Genomic DNA, 16132 nt, shown 5'->3' with positions numbered 1-16132 from the left:
ACTTTTTGATGATGGTGTGTGTGGACAGGGTGGCGGGGAGACCTTTTTGTGGCAATTATCTTGTTTGCAGATGATTTGAGCTCATTCAATTCCAGTCACTCGATGAAGAAAGCAGTGGGAAAGGCGTCTGCAATTCCGAGGGCTACGATCGCTCCGTCAAGGTCGGTAGATCGTCTTTGGATCCGCTGCTTCAAATGGGCCGTCTGTGTCTGCATGCTCACTGACAAATCCACTTTTGTTGCTGTTGTTTGGGGGGGGTGGAGGGTTCCACTTGAGGTGCTGATGTTGAAAACAATTTGAAATGATTTATTTTGGTGTCATCTCCTAATGACACAAAGCTCACATTTCACTTATTATATCCCTTGTATCTACATTTCAGTCTCTGCGCACTTTCCTTGAGTTTGCTCACTCCTTGTACTTTCGCCGGTGTTTTTTTAATTATGTTTTCAACTATGGGTATCTGTCTGACAACTTTGACCTCCCCTGTCCAGTACCAAGCGTCCAGTGACCGGTCCGCGGCCAGTTTGTTCTGAAGGCAACCGAAAGCTTCGGGAGGGTGGGACTTTAGAGGGCTGCCATTGGTCAATTTCCAGAACCGCCTGAATACCAGGCGCCCGATTGGCCGATATTGCAGTCGGTCACGAACCGTTTTGAAGTAGCCCCTCCCTTCTTTGCACCAACTCGACGTCCGGCCGAAAGCGGCATTTTGACGAAAACCTCCAATTCGGCCGCGTTTTGAAAAGCCAAACTCGCGTGAACGCACTCTCGCTCGTTAGATAGGAGGTTCGGATTCCCTTCGCTGAGTTGCCACCCCCTCCCCGCAATTGTGGCTGCCGACGCGACCCGTCAGGACCAGAGCAGTGTCGGCCACCACTCGTCGACGCCTCGTTGAGCGACGCAGTTAACCCCCCCCCCCCCCCCCCCCGTCTCCCAAATTTGCACACACCTGTCTCCGTTAGTCGACAACATCTATCCACAACGGTCTCGCCTCCGCCGGAGCACGACGACAATGACGTCGAAGTGACCGAAAGAGCACACCGGTGTCGCCTCGAAACTTTAGGCTCAGCGGTGGGGGGTCCGCTTCAGTTTTATTTCAAAGCGCCCGTACCGTCCTCCTCCCACCAGCATGTCGGTCAAAGAGAACCCCTGTGGGAAATTCCAAGCCAACATTTTTAACAAGAGCAAATGTCAGAATTGCTTTCAGCCTCGAGAGTCCCACCTGCTCAACGACGAAGACCTTCGCCAGGTGAGTACTGTACTTCGATACTTCGTGTCAAAGTCGAGGGGCCGATTCAACTCCGGTACTTGAGCACAACTAAGGCGCGGAGGGTCGCCGTGACTGTCGAGTCATTCGATTAAAAGTCAAACGTGGTCCTCTAAAAAGTGCGCAGTGAAAAACCTACTCGAGCGGTCACAAGGTGAGTAGCCGCTCAGAAGTGGGTGTTTCTGGCCCCCTCCCTCCCCCGAAATTCCCCAAATCGGGACTGAGCGGAAGACGGTGGCATTGAACTTGCACGATGCTGACGTCTGATTTCTTACTCGAAAGCAATGCGACTTGTGCCCAATGAGAGCTTTTTATCCAGGGCCGTCCGCCCCCCCCCCCCCATGTGTTCTTTCAAATTGCATGCGGAATTGGAATTTGCCATGCGGTTGACCTGCTGGCCTTATTCCGCATTTGGCCGACGGACGACAGCCTTTTGTCGGTTCCTCTCATTCGAAGTGGCATTCTTGTCGGCTCAAAGGCTGACATTTCAAGATGGCGGCTCATGCCATCATTTTGGTTTTTTTTTGTTTCCGTTGTCCGGTCGCTCCATTTTTGTCGAGCGCGTTAGCTCTCCTCACTTGGGTTGGCGGTGAGGTGGGGCCTCCGGGGAATTGAATGGTTTCGATCTTTCACGGCGCACGCACACGAGGGTGTTTGGGAACGGCCGCCCGTTGTTTGGCGTAAGATTAACGTGAAGAAGGAATGGCCGTGCGCTAGGTGTGTTTCTGTGCGGTGTGTCAACAGAGCCTCCAAGAAAGAAACTCCAAGGTTTCTTTCTTTGAGCTGCGTTGCTCACCAAACCCCAAGGGCTTTCTGCGGTTGCCCTCGAGTTTGGAGCTCAAGCGGGCCTCCTTGCGCTAAATGGTAGCGTTGAGATTTCCGTTTGGCGCTCGCTCTTCCAAATGCCCTTTTGTCCTCGACAGGCCAAGCCCATCTACGGAGGATGGTTGCTGCTCGCGCCGGAGGGAACCCATTTTGACAATCCTTTACACAGAACTCGGGTAAGTGGCTTTCCAAACGCGAGAGCCTCTTTTTGAGCCCGCAGCCCCAATTGGCCATTTTCTCCAAACTCTTTGGAACATCTCCACCGTATTCAAAGCCACCGCGACTCATGGTGAAGTTTTTTTTGTGTCCGTCAATCACGCCGAGCTTTGTCATTTCTCTCCACTTTTTCTCCATGCAGAAATGGCAAAGGCGTTTTTTCACCCTCTACGAGCACGGCTTACTCCGCTACGCGCTGGATGCACTGGTGAGTAAAAGCGCCTTTTTCTCTCCTCGGCTATTTGTCGTGCGCTGAGGGCGGCGCGACGTTGTCTCCCACGTTTCAGGCTTTTGTCGCGTGCGCTGTGAAAGCGTCTTGCCAAAACCTCGCTGATCTCCCCGCGTCCATTTACACTCGTCTTTGGTCCACCGCGTGCGGCTTTCTCCCGGGTTGATTTCTTTTTCCGTCTTGAGACTCGCAACCAAAGCTATCCGACGAAACGGAGGCGAACAATTAGTCGCCGAGGTGTTCAACGTGGCAAAGTGGCATCGCGGTGTTGCGAAGGCCTCAGCGGAGGAAGGCGCGAGCGGGTCGCTACGCTGTCACTCGCGTTTGCCGCGGAAAATGTTCGGCGTGTCACGTCATTGGTCGTTTTGAGCGGCGCCAGAACCCCTTTGCGTTCGGCGCGAATAACTGCGGAGAATGGGAGTCTCCCGGACTGGACGAGAAAAGCCGGTTACCCGGGGCGACCGGCTGGCCGGCCGGCGCCGTTATTTCAGGGCCGCTTTGTTGCCAAGGGCCACGCGTCTTTGCATTGATTCCAGCGGCGCGTGTTGCGTAGCGACGGCCAGAGTCGGTCTTTTTCCATTTGCGCTTTCACAGGCCCCGACTGCAGTCAGTCGCATCAGGGGCAATGGCGGCATTTGACGCGCCGGATTCTGCGCGCGCTCCTCCCCGTTTCTCTCATCCCCAAATCTGCCGTGTCTCTCTCTCGCTTATTTCCTTCCGCGAGGCTGAAGGAGGGGGGGGGGGGAGCACGATTTCCCGGCGGATCCTGAATCCGTCTCGCCGCTCGCGACGGGGCTCTCAGGTCAAGCTGACGCCCTTTTTTGCCATCTGAAGCGGGCCCTCGCCCAGCTGTCGTTTGTCAGCCGACCTGTCAAGCGCGGCTGTCGTGCCGCCCTCTCGAGAGCCCTCTGTTGATTTGGAGTCCTCGGGCACACACGCTCGCCCCCGCCCCCCCCGAACAAGTGGCCCGAGTCTCGTTGCCGCTCGCCGCCCAAAGCTTTGACGTTTGTCCATGTGAATAACTTTGGGCAGGTGTCAATCTGAAGATGGCGTCAAATCAATTCTGCCTCCGCGTTGTTGTGCGAAAAATCACGTGGCGGGACGCGCCGAGGCGCCGGCGCCCGCCCTCCGTCCGTCGCAACTTGTCCTCTTCCGTCGCGTCTTCCAGCCCGGCACTCTTCCCCAGGGGATCATCGATATGAACCGGTGCTCCGACGTCACGGACGCAGAGTCCAGGACGGCTCAGAAGAACTCCTTGTGCGTCCTGAGCCCTGGAAAGGAGCGCTTCCTTCGAGCCGAATGTAAAGAAACCATCAACGGGTAAGCGGGCTCGCCGATCGGGAGTCTTTTTGTCCGAGCGAGCGAGCCGAGAGCCCGAACGGTCGTTTGGGGACCGGCTGAACTCGACGGCGTCTTGGGAGGCGAAAGGGTGAGATTGAGGGCAAGGATGGGGCCTCGGGGGACAAGGGGGGCACGGTGACACGCCGATGTCTTCTCTTGGCACTTTCCAGATGGCGGCAAGCTCTGAGCGTGTACCCCAGAAGCAACAAGCGCAACCAGAAGAAGAAGCGCAAGATGGAGCCGCCCGCTCTGCAGGTGAGACGCGTGGCTCCTTTGGGCAGGCCCCCAAATGTTGCAATTCGCTACTTTTGGGGTCACCACTTCTGTAGCGTACATGATACGCCTTTTTTTTTCTGTGTGGTGTGGTTGTGACCTTGCCTCCCATTTGTCTCCTCCTCCTACCCCACGCAGGAACCGGGCCCGGCCAAAGTGACGCTGACCGGCGACGGAGACGGCATCCCCCGCCTGCCCGGCTCCTCGCGTGGGCCGATGGGCCGGGGCACCTTGCGGCAGGAGGAGAAGCGGCGGATTGGGGCCGCCGCGAGCCGCGGCGCCTCATCTCTGGACTCCGCCTGCGCCGCTCAAGACGGTCAGGACGATCGCCGCACGCCGGTGGCTCTCAAACCGTAGCGGACCACGTCGGGGGCGGGCGGGTCGAGCAATGAAAACATGAACGCGGCCGCAAACGACGTGTCCTCGAATTCCAGATGGTGGCGCGACGAGCGCCGGACGCAAAGCGCCGGCCCAGAGCCGTTACTTTTCCCCGGAGAAGACGGAGTCCGAGCCCTCTCGGAAACCCGCGCGGAGTTCCCGAGCGCTTGGACTCGCCCCCGGCTACGCTTCCGAAGCCAAAGCCCCAATTTCTCTGGCGCGCCCCGGCTACTCCGCCGTCGCTTCCTCCCGGACCCCCCCGGACCGCCAAGCCAACGAGGAGACGCCCTCCCGGGAGGGCCGCCGCGCGGGGGGTCGAGGCGGCGCCGTGACCTCCCGCGAAGCCTTCGGTCCAGAGAAAAAGCCAGCGGACCTCGGAGCGCGCGCCCAAAGTCCCGGACGTGAAGAGGTGGCCCGGCTGTTCGGGGAGGAGCGCAGGTGAGCGCGGACGGGTGCCGCTCTAGCGTGACCAATGTCAGACGGCGCTGGCGGCGAGTCGTTCCAGGTCCTTTCGTGGGAATTTCCAGCTTTGCTTCGAAATGCGTCGAAGCGAGATACGGTCGTTCTTTTCACAAAACGTAGTTCCGGCGCTTCGCATCGGCGCGCTTCGTCGCGGTTGATTTTGACTGATCGGAGCACAACCGTCTTGTCTCCATCGCAGACGTTTGACAGCCATCGGCCGATTTGAGGAAAGTCCAAACGCAGGGCCAACGGACACGAGCGGCTGCGGCGAAGCGTCGTCGGACGTCAGCGACGCGGGGAAGGAGCGCCGGGTCCCGAAAGCGTCCGGCTGCGCTTTTGCAAACTTGCCACCAGCCAAATCGCCGGACCGCCGAGTCACCGGCTCCGCCGCGGCGGTGAGTCTCTGCCGCTTTTCTCCCATCCGCGCGCTCCGGCCGAAGGCGACCCAAATCGCACTCGACTCGAGCCGTGCCGGTCTTTCGCCGCGGGGGGGGAAATGTCCAAAAATGGGAAGGTGGCGAAAAAGTCGATGAGTTTCAGTCGTGCGTTTGCATCCATTCCTTCCGCATTGCGAGTGTTCATTGGCTTTGAATTGAGATGATGATGAATTGGGATGGCCCCAAATTGGGAGTCCTCTCATTTCAAACCAATCAACACTTGACGCGTATCCGTCGCTGTGCGATGAACGGACGCGTGACGCCAGTTTCGCCTTTTGAATCGTCTGACCCAAACAAACGCAACTCAAAACGCAAAGGCCGTCGCGGAAAGATCGGATGGTCTGCGGACCAAAATAGAGCGGAATTCCCTGAAATCTTGGGACGCGCGCGCCGCTGTTGCTGGGCGACATTGAATTCCTCTGGCATTTAAGGGCCGCGCGTGCTCATATTTCATTGGAGTCCCCCACCGACCTAAAAAGTGGGGAGGCCCCTTTCTCTCTTGTCCCCGACTCGAGCTGTTGACTCATCCCATGTGCAAAAGTCTGGTTACGTGCTGCGAGTGGGATTAAAGTGTTGAGCGGCAAGCCGCTTAAAGCCCCCCCCCCCTCGCGCGTCAGCAGACCTGCGCCGAGCACTTGTGCTAATCGCCGCACTTGAGTCCCGCCGTTGAGCCGCAGCTGCCGGCGGCCCCAAACCCCGCCCCGCGCGCCCGCGGCACCGCCGCTGCCGTTTTATAAATAGTCAACGCGGTGGCAGTTACAGCCGGGCGTCGCGTTGCCGCCCCCGAGCCGGAGGCAGAGCGGCGGATCGTCGACGCATGGAGTCCGGGCAAACGGGCGTCGCCGCGACTCCGCCGCACCCGACGGAGCTAAAGCAAAACCAGGTACGGCGCCGTGCGCGTACCGTCGACGCCGGCGGTCGATCTCCCGACTTTTGGCAGCGACCCGATTCGGGCGGCGAACCGAGCGCGCGAAGCCCTCGAGCGCCGAGTGGATTCAGTTTGCGGCGGCGGCGCAAAGGAGGGCTCTCGCTTCACGCTCCCGTCGTCACCCGCGGCGCGACCGACGGCCGATTGGGGATTTCAAGCGGGTGGCGCCCATTCAACAAGTCCTTGTCTCGCTCGCAGGCCCGTCCGCTCAACGTCAAAAAAGGATGGATGACCAAGCTGGACCAAGATGGAACGGTAATGGGCGCTCCGTCCCCCGGACCGTGTCGTCGGCGTGCCCGCTCAACTGCCCGATTGTCACGTCGCTCTCTTGCCCCCGCTGACAGTGGAAGAAACATTGGTTTGTTCTCGCTGGCCAGAGTCTGCGCTACTACAAAGACTCGCTCGCCGAAGAGGTGACGAGTCTCTCCGCGTGTCTTTGACGTTTCCTTTTGGACGTGCGTACGTGCGCTGCGTTCTCCACGCATGTTGCGCTCTCTCCTTCCCTTCCAGGCTTGCCACGCGGATGGCGAGATCGATCTTTCCACGTGCTCCGACGTCCAAGAGTTCCCGGTCCAGAGGAATTACGGCTTCCGAATCCTGGTCAGTGTCGATGGCCGACTCGCCCGGGGTGGCGTCGTTTCTCGGCATCGTGGACCGGGTGAGCCGGGCGGCAAAGGGCTCGGCGCGCGGCTCCAGCTCTCGGCTTTTGCCATTTCTCTTTTTGAAGCCATTCTTTGGAACCGCCCGACTCGCCGCCCGGCGTTCACCCAAGTCTAAATCGGCCACCGCCGTCCCGGCCGCTCACTTGTAAGCCGTGTCCGTTCTGTCGTCAGTGCGGAGGAGGCGCGCGCACCCTGTCGGCCATGACCTCCGGAATCCGCCGCAACTGGATCCAGGCCATCGGCGAGAACGCTCGAGCCGCCGTCGCCCCCGATGACGCTCGGTAATGCCCCGAGAGAATCCACACTTGACCCGCCTCCTCCTCACTGGTCCTCACTGCGACCGTCGTGTGCAACGAGATTAGTCGATTGCCAATTTGAAACGCGGCGCTCCGTCCGGCGCGTGGCCTTGAGCGAAATGCCGCAAACGTAGCGGCCGAGAGAAGGCGTCTGCCGTCTGTCTTTTTTGAGCTTGCGTGTTCTTTTTCTTCCTTCAGATCTGCCCCCGAGGTGAATCCCGAAGGACGGGCGCCCCCGGAGCCGCGCCAAGGGGTCCGGCCCGAGCCGAGCCCCCGTCCCGAGCCCCCCGACGCCGTCGGCCGCTCAAAGACCTCTGACCGGTCGCCGTTCCAAATCCACCCGACGGGCGAGCCGGCGAAGGAGCGGGCGGACGCCGTCCGCCGCGGCCCGTCGCTTTCCGCGACCGCGTCCCGCCGCTCCTCCCCTTCCTCGTCGTCCCCCTCCCCCGTCCCCGCCTCGGCCCCGCCGAGCCCCCGCGTATCGGGCGCCCGCCCCGCCTCGCCGATAGAAGACGACGTGAGCCGACCGCCAAACGTCCTTCTCCCGAAGTCTCCCGCGCGGCCGTCCTCTCCGGAAAGTCCGCGGCGAGGAAGAATGCCAGTCGAGCGCGACGTCGAGGCGGACACGTGCGGCGCGGCGTCGAGCGCGAGAGAGGAGATCGAGCGGCGCTGGCTCCGGGTGGAGACGACGCCACTGAGGGAAGAGAAGCGAGTGGCCATCGGCGCGTCTTCAGAGAACTCCCGCGCCGACGGAGCGCCGGTGCAGCGGCTGGCCGCGCTGCTCCGCAAAGAGGTACGGCCTCGGCATTTCCCCAACAAAGAAACGTCGGCTGACGTTCGGAGCGCCTCTTGGGGTCGCTTTTGGAAGCTCAGCCGATGGCCCGCTTTTTGTGGCTGCCGGAGAATTTGAAAGTGTCTCAATGGTCGTTCCCCCCCCCCCCCCCCCCCCCAGTTGGGACAGAAGCAAAAAGTGTTGGAGCAGCTTCAGAGACAGAACAGCGTGTTCCAGGAGCAGCTGGAAGATGCGCTGGCAAGAGAAGAAAGTGCCAGACATGGCTATGTCCTACAAGTGAGTCCGATTGCATCACCGGTCAAGGATTGTCCGCCTTCCGCTGCGGGTTGTGATGTGCGCTGTTGAGCATGGCTTTCTTTCTCGGGTCTGGAGTCTCACATCTCCGGGAAAAAGCTGATCCGGACCCATGTGCTTGACCAAAGCGACTTGATCCAAAGGGCCTTGCGCTGTGCTTTTTAATTCATCTGCGCTTTGTTGCCGTGTCCATCTCTGCCTGTTTTGGGGGGTCTGTGTCTCTTTTGCCTGTATTTTGCTGGTCTTCTAGAGGGGGGCTCCCCAACCACACCATAAACCGGTCCGTGGGGAGCCTTGTCCTAGAGTCAAGCCTTGACCGAATGGCCCTTCGGGGTTGATTGAAGTGCATGCGAAAGTGATTTTTTTTTTTTTTGGTGGTTGGTGGTGGGGGGCAATCGCTTTGTTTCATCACCTCACAAAAATGTCCCTTTCTTCACTATATTCGTCATCTCCTTTTGTGACTGTTTAGTCCGGGCTTAGGTTGTGTATGTGTGTTTGTTCTCATGCCAGCCCTGAAAAAGCACAGCGGAAGCTTTGGAGGAAGGTAAAAAAAAAACCAAACTTGATTGGCCTCCAGAGAATTGGGATGTGGTTCTCCGTATCAGACGGGGGAAGTGAAGCGCTGCAACTAATCGGGCTTGTTTCATCAATCTCTTTCAAGAGTGTAACAGCGCCTTCCTCCTCACCGCAACACTCGCACGAGCTGAAGCGCGACTCGCGCAGCGCCTTGGAATCCCCGCAACGCCAACAGGTCCTCGTCCGGCGGCAGATTCAAACGCTTGAAAGGAACCCCGCCGAAGCCCGGACCGCTTCGGACCGCCGCGAGGCCCGCGTCGAAGACCCGCGGTCCAGGCCGGCATCCGCCTCGGCGGAAATCTCGGCGAGCGAGCGAGCCGGGGCTCGCGTGCGCGATGAACTCGAGTCGGAGCGAGACCGATCAAAAGAGCAAGAGGAGGAACGCGGACGCACCGAAGCCACCCCGCCGGCCCGGCGAAAGGACGGCCAAAGTCGACTCCTTTGGGAGAGAAGCCGGGTTCTTGGGCTCCCGGAGCACCGCGCCGGGGAGATCCGGAGGCTACGGGGAAGACTCCGGCAGGTGACGGCACGCCTGCTCGCCACCGAAGAAGGTCGGGCGCTGACGGAGCAACGCTTGAGAAAAGAGCGGCGCCGCCTCCGAGAGAGTCACGAGAGGGAGAGACAAAGTCTGCGTCGAAGAATAGCCGAAGCCGAGGCCGGGCTACTGGAGGCCAAACGGCAGCTGGAGGCCCCGCTCGGAAGAGAACGCGGCGAGCGATCGCCGAAGCCGCGGCGACGGCCGACCCCGACCAGCGACGCGTCCGAGTCCCCGAGGGAGAGCGTGCGCAGACTGGAAGATGAGAAGGGGCTGCTCGCGCACCGCTGCCGGCGGCTCCTCGAGCGCACCGCCGGGGCCGATCGGGAGGTCGGCGAGCTTTGCGCTCGCCTCGAGAGGCAACGGGCGGATTATTGCTCCCTGGAAAACTCGTACGAGAGGGCCGCCCGAGAGTCTCGGAGAATGAGACGATCCCTCAGAGGGAAAGAGCAAGAGATCCTTCAGACCCAGGCGCTGTACCGAAGCCTGTTGGAAAGCAAAGAGGAGGACTTGAAAGAAGCTCTCGTCAAAATGAGCGCCCTCGCCAACCACTTGGAGGAAACGGAACGGAAGCTGCGAGCTAAGGAGGACCTTCTTTCTCAAACCGCTCGAAGTCTCGCGGAGCCACTTGAGGCCGACGCCGCCCGACAAAATCCAAAAGCCCGGCCGGCGGCGGCAGAGAACCGGGAAGGCCGTCAAACTTTGACTTCAGACGGAGAGTCGTTCGGCGCCGCGTCGAGAACGGAAGACTCCGCCGCCGACGACGAGTCCCGAGCGGAGCAAACCGCCGCCACCTTTTCCGACGCTCGGCGCCACGCGCGTCACCGTCCGGGCGATCGGCGTTCCTTTGACCGTGCCAGAAACCAGCGAGACTTTGATCCAGCCCAAGCGCCGACGCGCGCCGGCGACTCCGACGAGTTGATCTCCATGGTACGCGCTCCGGAAACAAAAGCGCTCGCTGCCGAGGAAAAGCTCAAAAGCCCCACTCGCACTGGGACAAATGAGCCCGGCGGATGTGAACGCGCGCCTGGGATGGCGACGGGAACCGCCGCTCACGCCGGGGCCCTCCTTTGCGTGGAGACCGGCCGCCGGAAAGTCGAGGCTTTTTTGCCCGGCTCTCGTGACCGCGCCGGGTCGCCGCTTCGCTCCTTGTCGGAGGTGCGACGCCAACTGTCCCGCGCGTCGGCGCGTGGACAAAAGACCTCGGAGGAGCAATGGCCCCGTCAAACGGCGGAACTTTCCCAGCAAGAAGCGGTTCCTCGCTTTGCCCAAATGCTCTCTTTGGAGGCTCTCCTTTTGGATGAAATGGCTTTGCTGGTGCGGACGTCCGAGTCCGACCTTCTCCTCCAAACGCCGACCGCGATACGGGAAGATGTCGAGAACATCCAAAGCGGCGACGACCATTGTTTGGCCGTAGTCTACGCCGACGTCTCGACCAGAAAGTTGATGTCGGAGACCGCCGTGCGCCGGCAAGAGCCGGAGCGAGAGGCCAAGCCCCGCGGGGGGGTTTCCAACGAGGTCGACGCGAGAGCCGAGGCGGCCGTAAACGCCTCCGCCGTCTTTCGCGCCTTGGTCAAAGCGGAACTCTCCTCCGCCGTTCGTAACCTGAAGCTCGACTACCGAGAGAAATTGCGGCTGCTCCGAGGGGAGCTCTCTCAACGGGAAAGGGCCCCGAAAGCGATTATCGAGGCGTCCGAGAGGGCGGACTGGAAAAGCCACGTCCGAGAGGCCCAAGCCCACTTTGGCTTGGGCCCGGCGACCTCGTCGGCCGCCCTCTGCCCGCCTGAACTGGCGGCGTACGCGGAGCAGATCCGATTGCAAGAAGCCCGCGATCTGGCCGAAAAAGTTGTGGAGCGGCGTTTGGCTGACCGGATGCCACCCGGCGCCGCCAAGGAGCGGCACCGGAATCGTGTGAAAAAGCTCAAGGACGACTTTGAGCGGCAAATCGCTCAGATTGGCCGAGACGAGGCCGTCGGCTGGCATCCCGCTCCGGGGCAAAGCGTCGCCGAGCTGCGGCCGAATGGGAGCCGCCGCCGGGTGGCCTCGTCGCCGACGGAAGCGGGGGAACGGCGGACCGTGTCCGAGGGGGACGCCGCCGCGGGGCTTCTGAAGGACAGGATCCGCCAACTGGAGGCTCAGATGAACGCCTTGAGGGAGCAACTGGAGAACGAGCGCCTGGAGGGCCACGTCGCCGGCCTGAGGGGCAAATACCAGAGAGACTCGGAAAGTCTGAAGGTTTTTGCTCTTCACTCGTACACTACCCATCTCATCTCGTCAGTAGAAAGAGGAAGGCGGTCGTTTTTTTGCGCGACGGCGTCTTGGAATAGCTCAACGGCGTGACTTTGCTGCGTCGGGCGTTTTTACAGAAACGCCAGTCGTCTTTTTGCACTCGTGACACTGAAACGGAGACGACGTATCGCCGCAATGGCTGTCGACTCAAATACTCTGTGCTTCCTTACTTTGGTAAAGCACGCGCATGCGGCAGTTCAAAAGTCACCGCCCACCTCGATTATTGCCATCCCCGCTTAAGATGTGTTAACTTAACGTCATTAAAAAATATTTTTTTTGGGGGGGGGTAGAGGTATAACCTTGAACCCAAGAGCCGCCGGGGTTTTCAATGAGGTTTTGAGTTCTGGAAAACCGAGTGGCATGCGAGGCGCTCAATCGGGTGTCCCAGTTGGAAATGTCTTGCCAATGCAAAGCTCGGCTTGAGGCGTTTTGCTCCCGCTGCGCTCGCATGATTGCATTTCGCCCGTTCTTGTCCGTCGGGCAAATGGACTAACCGTCGGAATTGAGCGACATGTTTTTGCAACTAAGCTGTCTCTTTGGCCAGGCCACGTGCGAGCGTGGCTTTGCGGCAATGGAAGAAAGCCACCGCAAGGTGGTGGAGGACCTCCAAAGGCGGCACCAGAGGGAGATTTCCAAACTGACGGAGGAGCGCGAGAGACTCCTGGCCGAGGAGACGGCCGCCACCGTCGCCGGTACCTCGGCTCTTTTCGCCGCTACCGTCCTGAGCGTGTCGAGGGCCTTTCCTCCGAATGAAGAAGCTGTGCCATCTCTCCTTTTGACGCGCAGCCATCGAAGCGATGAAGAATGCACACGAGGAGGAACTGGAGAAGAACCGGCGCTCCCAGCTCAGCGGACTCGACGCCGATATCGATCAACTTCGACTACAATACCGGTACGTTTTCATGTATCGGAGGTGGGACAAATTCCAAAACGGTGTCGGCATTCCGGAAGCATCACTGCATATGTTTTTTTTTTTTGTGGCTGTCAACATTAGGTGGGACTGCGATAACATATCTGATTAAGATCCTCTTTCTGTGTGCGTGTGTTTTTAATTAAAAGAAGCATTATCCGGTTCGTGAGGCACAAGCGTTTTGGTCTAAAATGAAACAAAGAGCGTTGATATGTACTTTGCGTCAAGTCTTCAGTTTTAGCCAAGCGAGTTCCAAGTCTCGGGTGTCGGCAGCTTGAGTCACGTGACCGGAGTGCACGGTCGCATGTTAAAATGGCTCTCGTACACTCTCCAGGGAGGAGCTGCGGTCCGTCCAGAGGGAGCTGGAGGTTTTGTCCGAGCAGTATTCTCAGAAATGTCTGGAGAACGCCCACCTGGCTCAGGCCCTGGAGGCCGAGCGGCAGGCCCTCGGGCGGTGTCGGCGAGAGAACCGGGAGCTCCGCGCTCACAACCAGGTTTGCGCGCTGACGCACGAGCGAGGCCTTCCGCTTTCCGCTCCCTCAACTGGCCGCGCTTCCCGCAGGAATCGAACGGCCGTCTGAGTGCGGAGATCGCACGCATGCGCTCGTGCCTAAGCGGGGAGACGGCGCTGTCCCCCGTCACGCCGGGCAAAGACGTCTACGAGCTGGAGGTGGGTCGGGCCGGCGACGACGAGCCGCCCGCTCGGCCGCCGCTGACTCTGTCCTCTGCGCTCCTCTCCAAGGTGCTGCTGCGCGTCAAGGAGTCCGAGATTCAGTATCTGAAAGGGGAAATCCACTCTTTGAAGGACGAGCTGCAGTCGGCTCTGAGGGTGAGTGAATGCGTTTGTGCGGAGATTGTTTGCGGAATCGCCGCTGGGGCTAATGTGCCGCGGCGACAGGACAAGAAGTACGCCACGGACAAACATAAAGACATCTACGCCGAGCTGAGCGTCGCCAAAGCCGAAGCCGACTCCCATATTGGCAAACTGAAGGAGAAACTCCACATGGCCACCCACGCTTCGGGCGACGGGACCGTTTGGTCCGGCTACGGTAAATCTTGATCCTTCCACTCGACCGTATTTCGAGAGCACTTTGAGGCCGCCGCCGTGTCCCAAGTGCTGTCCACGGAGCAGATGGCGTCCGTTGCTTGTCCCGCTTAAGCTCGTTTCACGTCGGTGCCGCGGGTCCTCGCTCGAGAACAAGCTTTGAGGTTCCGCTTTGTCGGTAAGGGTTCAACAAGTGTCACCTTGTGCTCGTTGTCCTCGTAGACATCATGAAATCCAAAAGTTACCCCGACTTGACGAAAAAAGAACAGACTACGACCTCCGAGCCATCCGCCAGTGGCGGCTCAAAGGCAAGTCTCAAGCATGTCTTGGTGTCCTCCAGGGAGAAGCCGTCAACTCCGTTTGCTTTTCACCTTGCCGTCTAGTCGCGCGTATTTGTCATGCGTGTGTTTTGTCCATCGGTCTGACTGAACAGGTCTCGTGGGACAGCTGACGCTACCCCGTGTGTGTGTCTGTTTTAAGCCCTCCCCCAAACCCGAGATGCGCCGTAGGTATTTGCCACTTGTTGTCACAAAGCATCCTTTGCATGGCCTCACCCCCTTTCTGCCTTGCCTCGAGTGTTGTATTTTGGCGCACATGCTGTGCGGTTGCGTCGGATGGGACTTTCTTCCTTCTCCCTCAGTCCGTAAGGCCATAAATCGCCAATCGGGGTGCCATGCTGCGGGTGTCCCGAGCCACAGCCATGTTGTCCGCGCTCGCTGCATCCCTCCCAAACCACTTGTTGTTTTGAAGACTTTTTCTGCCATTTAGTCACGTTCTTGTGTTGTCCTTGGCAGAGCCTGAAAGAAGGACTGACCGTTCAAGAGCGCACCAAGATGTTTCAGGCAAAAGAATCCGAAAAGATCTGAATGTCAACAGCCCAGAACCTTCTCTCTATTGACAACCCCCCCCCCCCCCACACCCCTCCAATGACTTCATACTTAATGTAGAACAGGTGAGAGTGAAGGATCCATGCAAGACGACACCCTTGGCTTCCTTGAACACATTTTTTTTCTTTTTTGGTGGAGGGGGGCGGATGTTGACTGTTCTACTGGACTGAAAGAAGTTCTATAGATAAATTGGGTTTAATGTGTCTTTGAAATTGGAGATGTGTTAATCTGCGAGAAGGATGCGTGACAGCATTTTTCATCGTCCCACATGCCAAATAGATAACATGTTCACAATCTGAATTATTTTTCCTGATCAGAAATATTTGTCTGCTGTATTTCATTGTTTCAATTTCTATAAGGTATGATTTCAATGTGTTTTATGTTCACAATACTGGACATACAGTCCGTAGGCGCACGCCAGGTTATTTTGTCGGTGCATCTGCTGAGCTATCAACTCAAGTCTGACTGTTGGAATTTGGGATGTTTACGTGAGATGATTTTTTTTTCATTGTCTGTGCGGTCGGGGAGGGGACCACACAGACCCTCTCGCTTGCCTTCTAGTTGTGCCTCAACACAGTGAAAAACACGAACCACTTGTAATCAAATCAAATGTATATTTAAAAGGAAAAAAACTACAGCTATGGAAACGCACTGCATCGTATTCAAAACACTTTGAAGATTGTGTAAGTGCGTGTGCGTGCCACATGGAACACTTGTGCTTTTGTTTTAGTGCTACATGAAATGTATATGAGCATTTTTTTGTTTTAATTTGAATGTACAAAATGAAATAAATATTTGGGGGTGGGGGAAAAGTCAATATTGATATTGTTCGCTGTCTTCTCACGGGGCTTCAGAGGAATTTGGGAGGAAATGTTTCTCGGTCACAGTGTGCCGCATTAGTTATGTCCAGTCATGCACTATTGAAGGAATCCATAATGACATCCGAGGCAAGATAGTTTGTACCCCCCCGCCTACTGCCCGAACACGGCTGCGATCAGCACCAGTGTGTCTGTGACGCTCGTGTGCAAAAACCAGGGGTGTCCAAAGCCGGTCCTCAACGGCCGCCGTCCTGCCCGTTCTCCAGCTCTCCCAGGAGCAACGCACCAAATTGAAATCATCGCGATCGTTCTCATGCTGATTCAGGGCTACGTTCACTTGGCCAACAAGTATATACGAATGCAATTGCGCCATTGCAATTTGTTTTTGAGACGTCATTTCTATTGTAAATCGCGTCATTTTAAAAAAAGTGTTCTTTTTACGTTTGAAGAGTCAGAAAGCACATGTGTTTACTTCGGCAATGAAAACGAGGCAACGACATGATCCAAAGAACGGATTTCTCCGACTGCGCAAGACTCTGGTCGTCCAGTCTTGAGCGAATATGTAAAAGAATCGATTTTGTTGCTTTGAGGCCGTCTCATCTCTCCCGCCCATGCTCTGCAAGTTTCTTTTGTCCTCTTTTTTCAGGTGATTGTCTTTGATCCATTTTTACCAG

General features: G+C 58.1%; 1 protein-coding gene across 4 annotated transcripts; it reads left to right on the top strand.

The window, feature by feature from the left end:
- The first annotated feature begins 6 nt into the window (after nucleotides 1-6).
- Nucleotides 7-14673, top strand: si:ch73-103b11.2 (myosin phosphatase Rho-interacting protein). Of its 4 annotated transcripts, none has more exons than XM_052069314.1 (23): nucleotides 7-1246; nucleotides 2188-2265; nucleotides 2448-2513; nucleotides 3721-3854; nucleotides 4046-4130; nucleotides 4287-4464; nucleotides 4583-4964; nucleotides 5188-5383; nucleotides 6552-6608; nucleotides 6698-6766; nucleotides 6864-6953; nucleotides 7187-7296; nucleotides 7510-8104; nucleotides 8264-8380; nucleotides 9060-11744; nucleotides 12343-12490; nucleotides 12585-12690; nucleotides 13043-13202; nucleotides 13271-13378; nucleotides 13451-13537; nucleotides 13607-13757; nucleotides 13976-14061; nucleotides 14548-14673. In XM_052069314.1, exons 1-23 carry the CDS (start codon nucleotides 1127-1129, stop codon nucleotides 14617-14619), a joined length of 5880 nt encoding a protein of 1959 aa, XP_051925274.1. In that variant the 5' UTR covers nucleotides 7-1126; the 3' UTR covers nucleotides 14620-14673. The 4 variants fall into 4 exon arrangements, with proteins under 4 accessions (XP_051925274.1, XP_051925273.1, XP_051925275.1 ...); XM_052069313.1 differs by having other exon boundaries at nucleotides 3703-3854; XM_052069315.1 differs by lacking the exon at nucleotides 13976-14061 and having other exon boundaries at nucleotides 3703-3854.
- The last annotated feature ends 1459 nt before the right edge of the window (nucleotides 14674-16132 follow it).

Source organism: Hippocampus zosterae, chromosome 7 (assembly GCF_025434085.1).
Source record: "Hippocampus zosterae strain Florida chromosome 7, ASM2543408v3, whole genome shotgun sequence".
NCBI lineage: Eukaryota > Metazoa > Chordata > Actinopteri > Syngnathiformes > Syngnathidae > Hippocampus > Hippocampus zosterae.
This window is presented reverse-complemented; position numbering and strand designations above follow the sequence as displayed.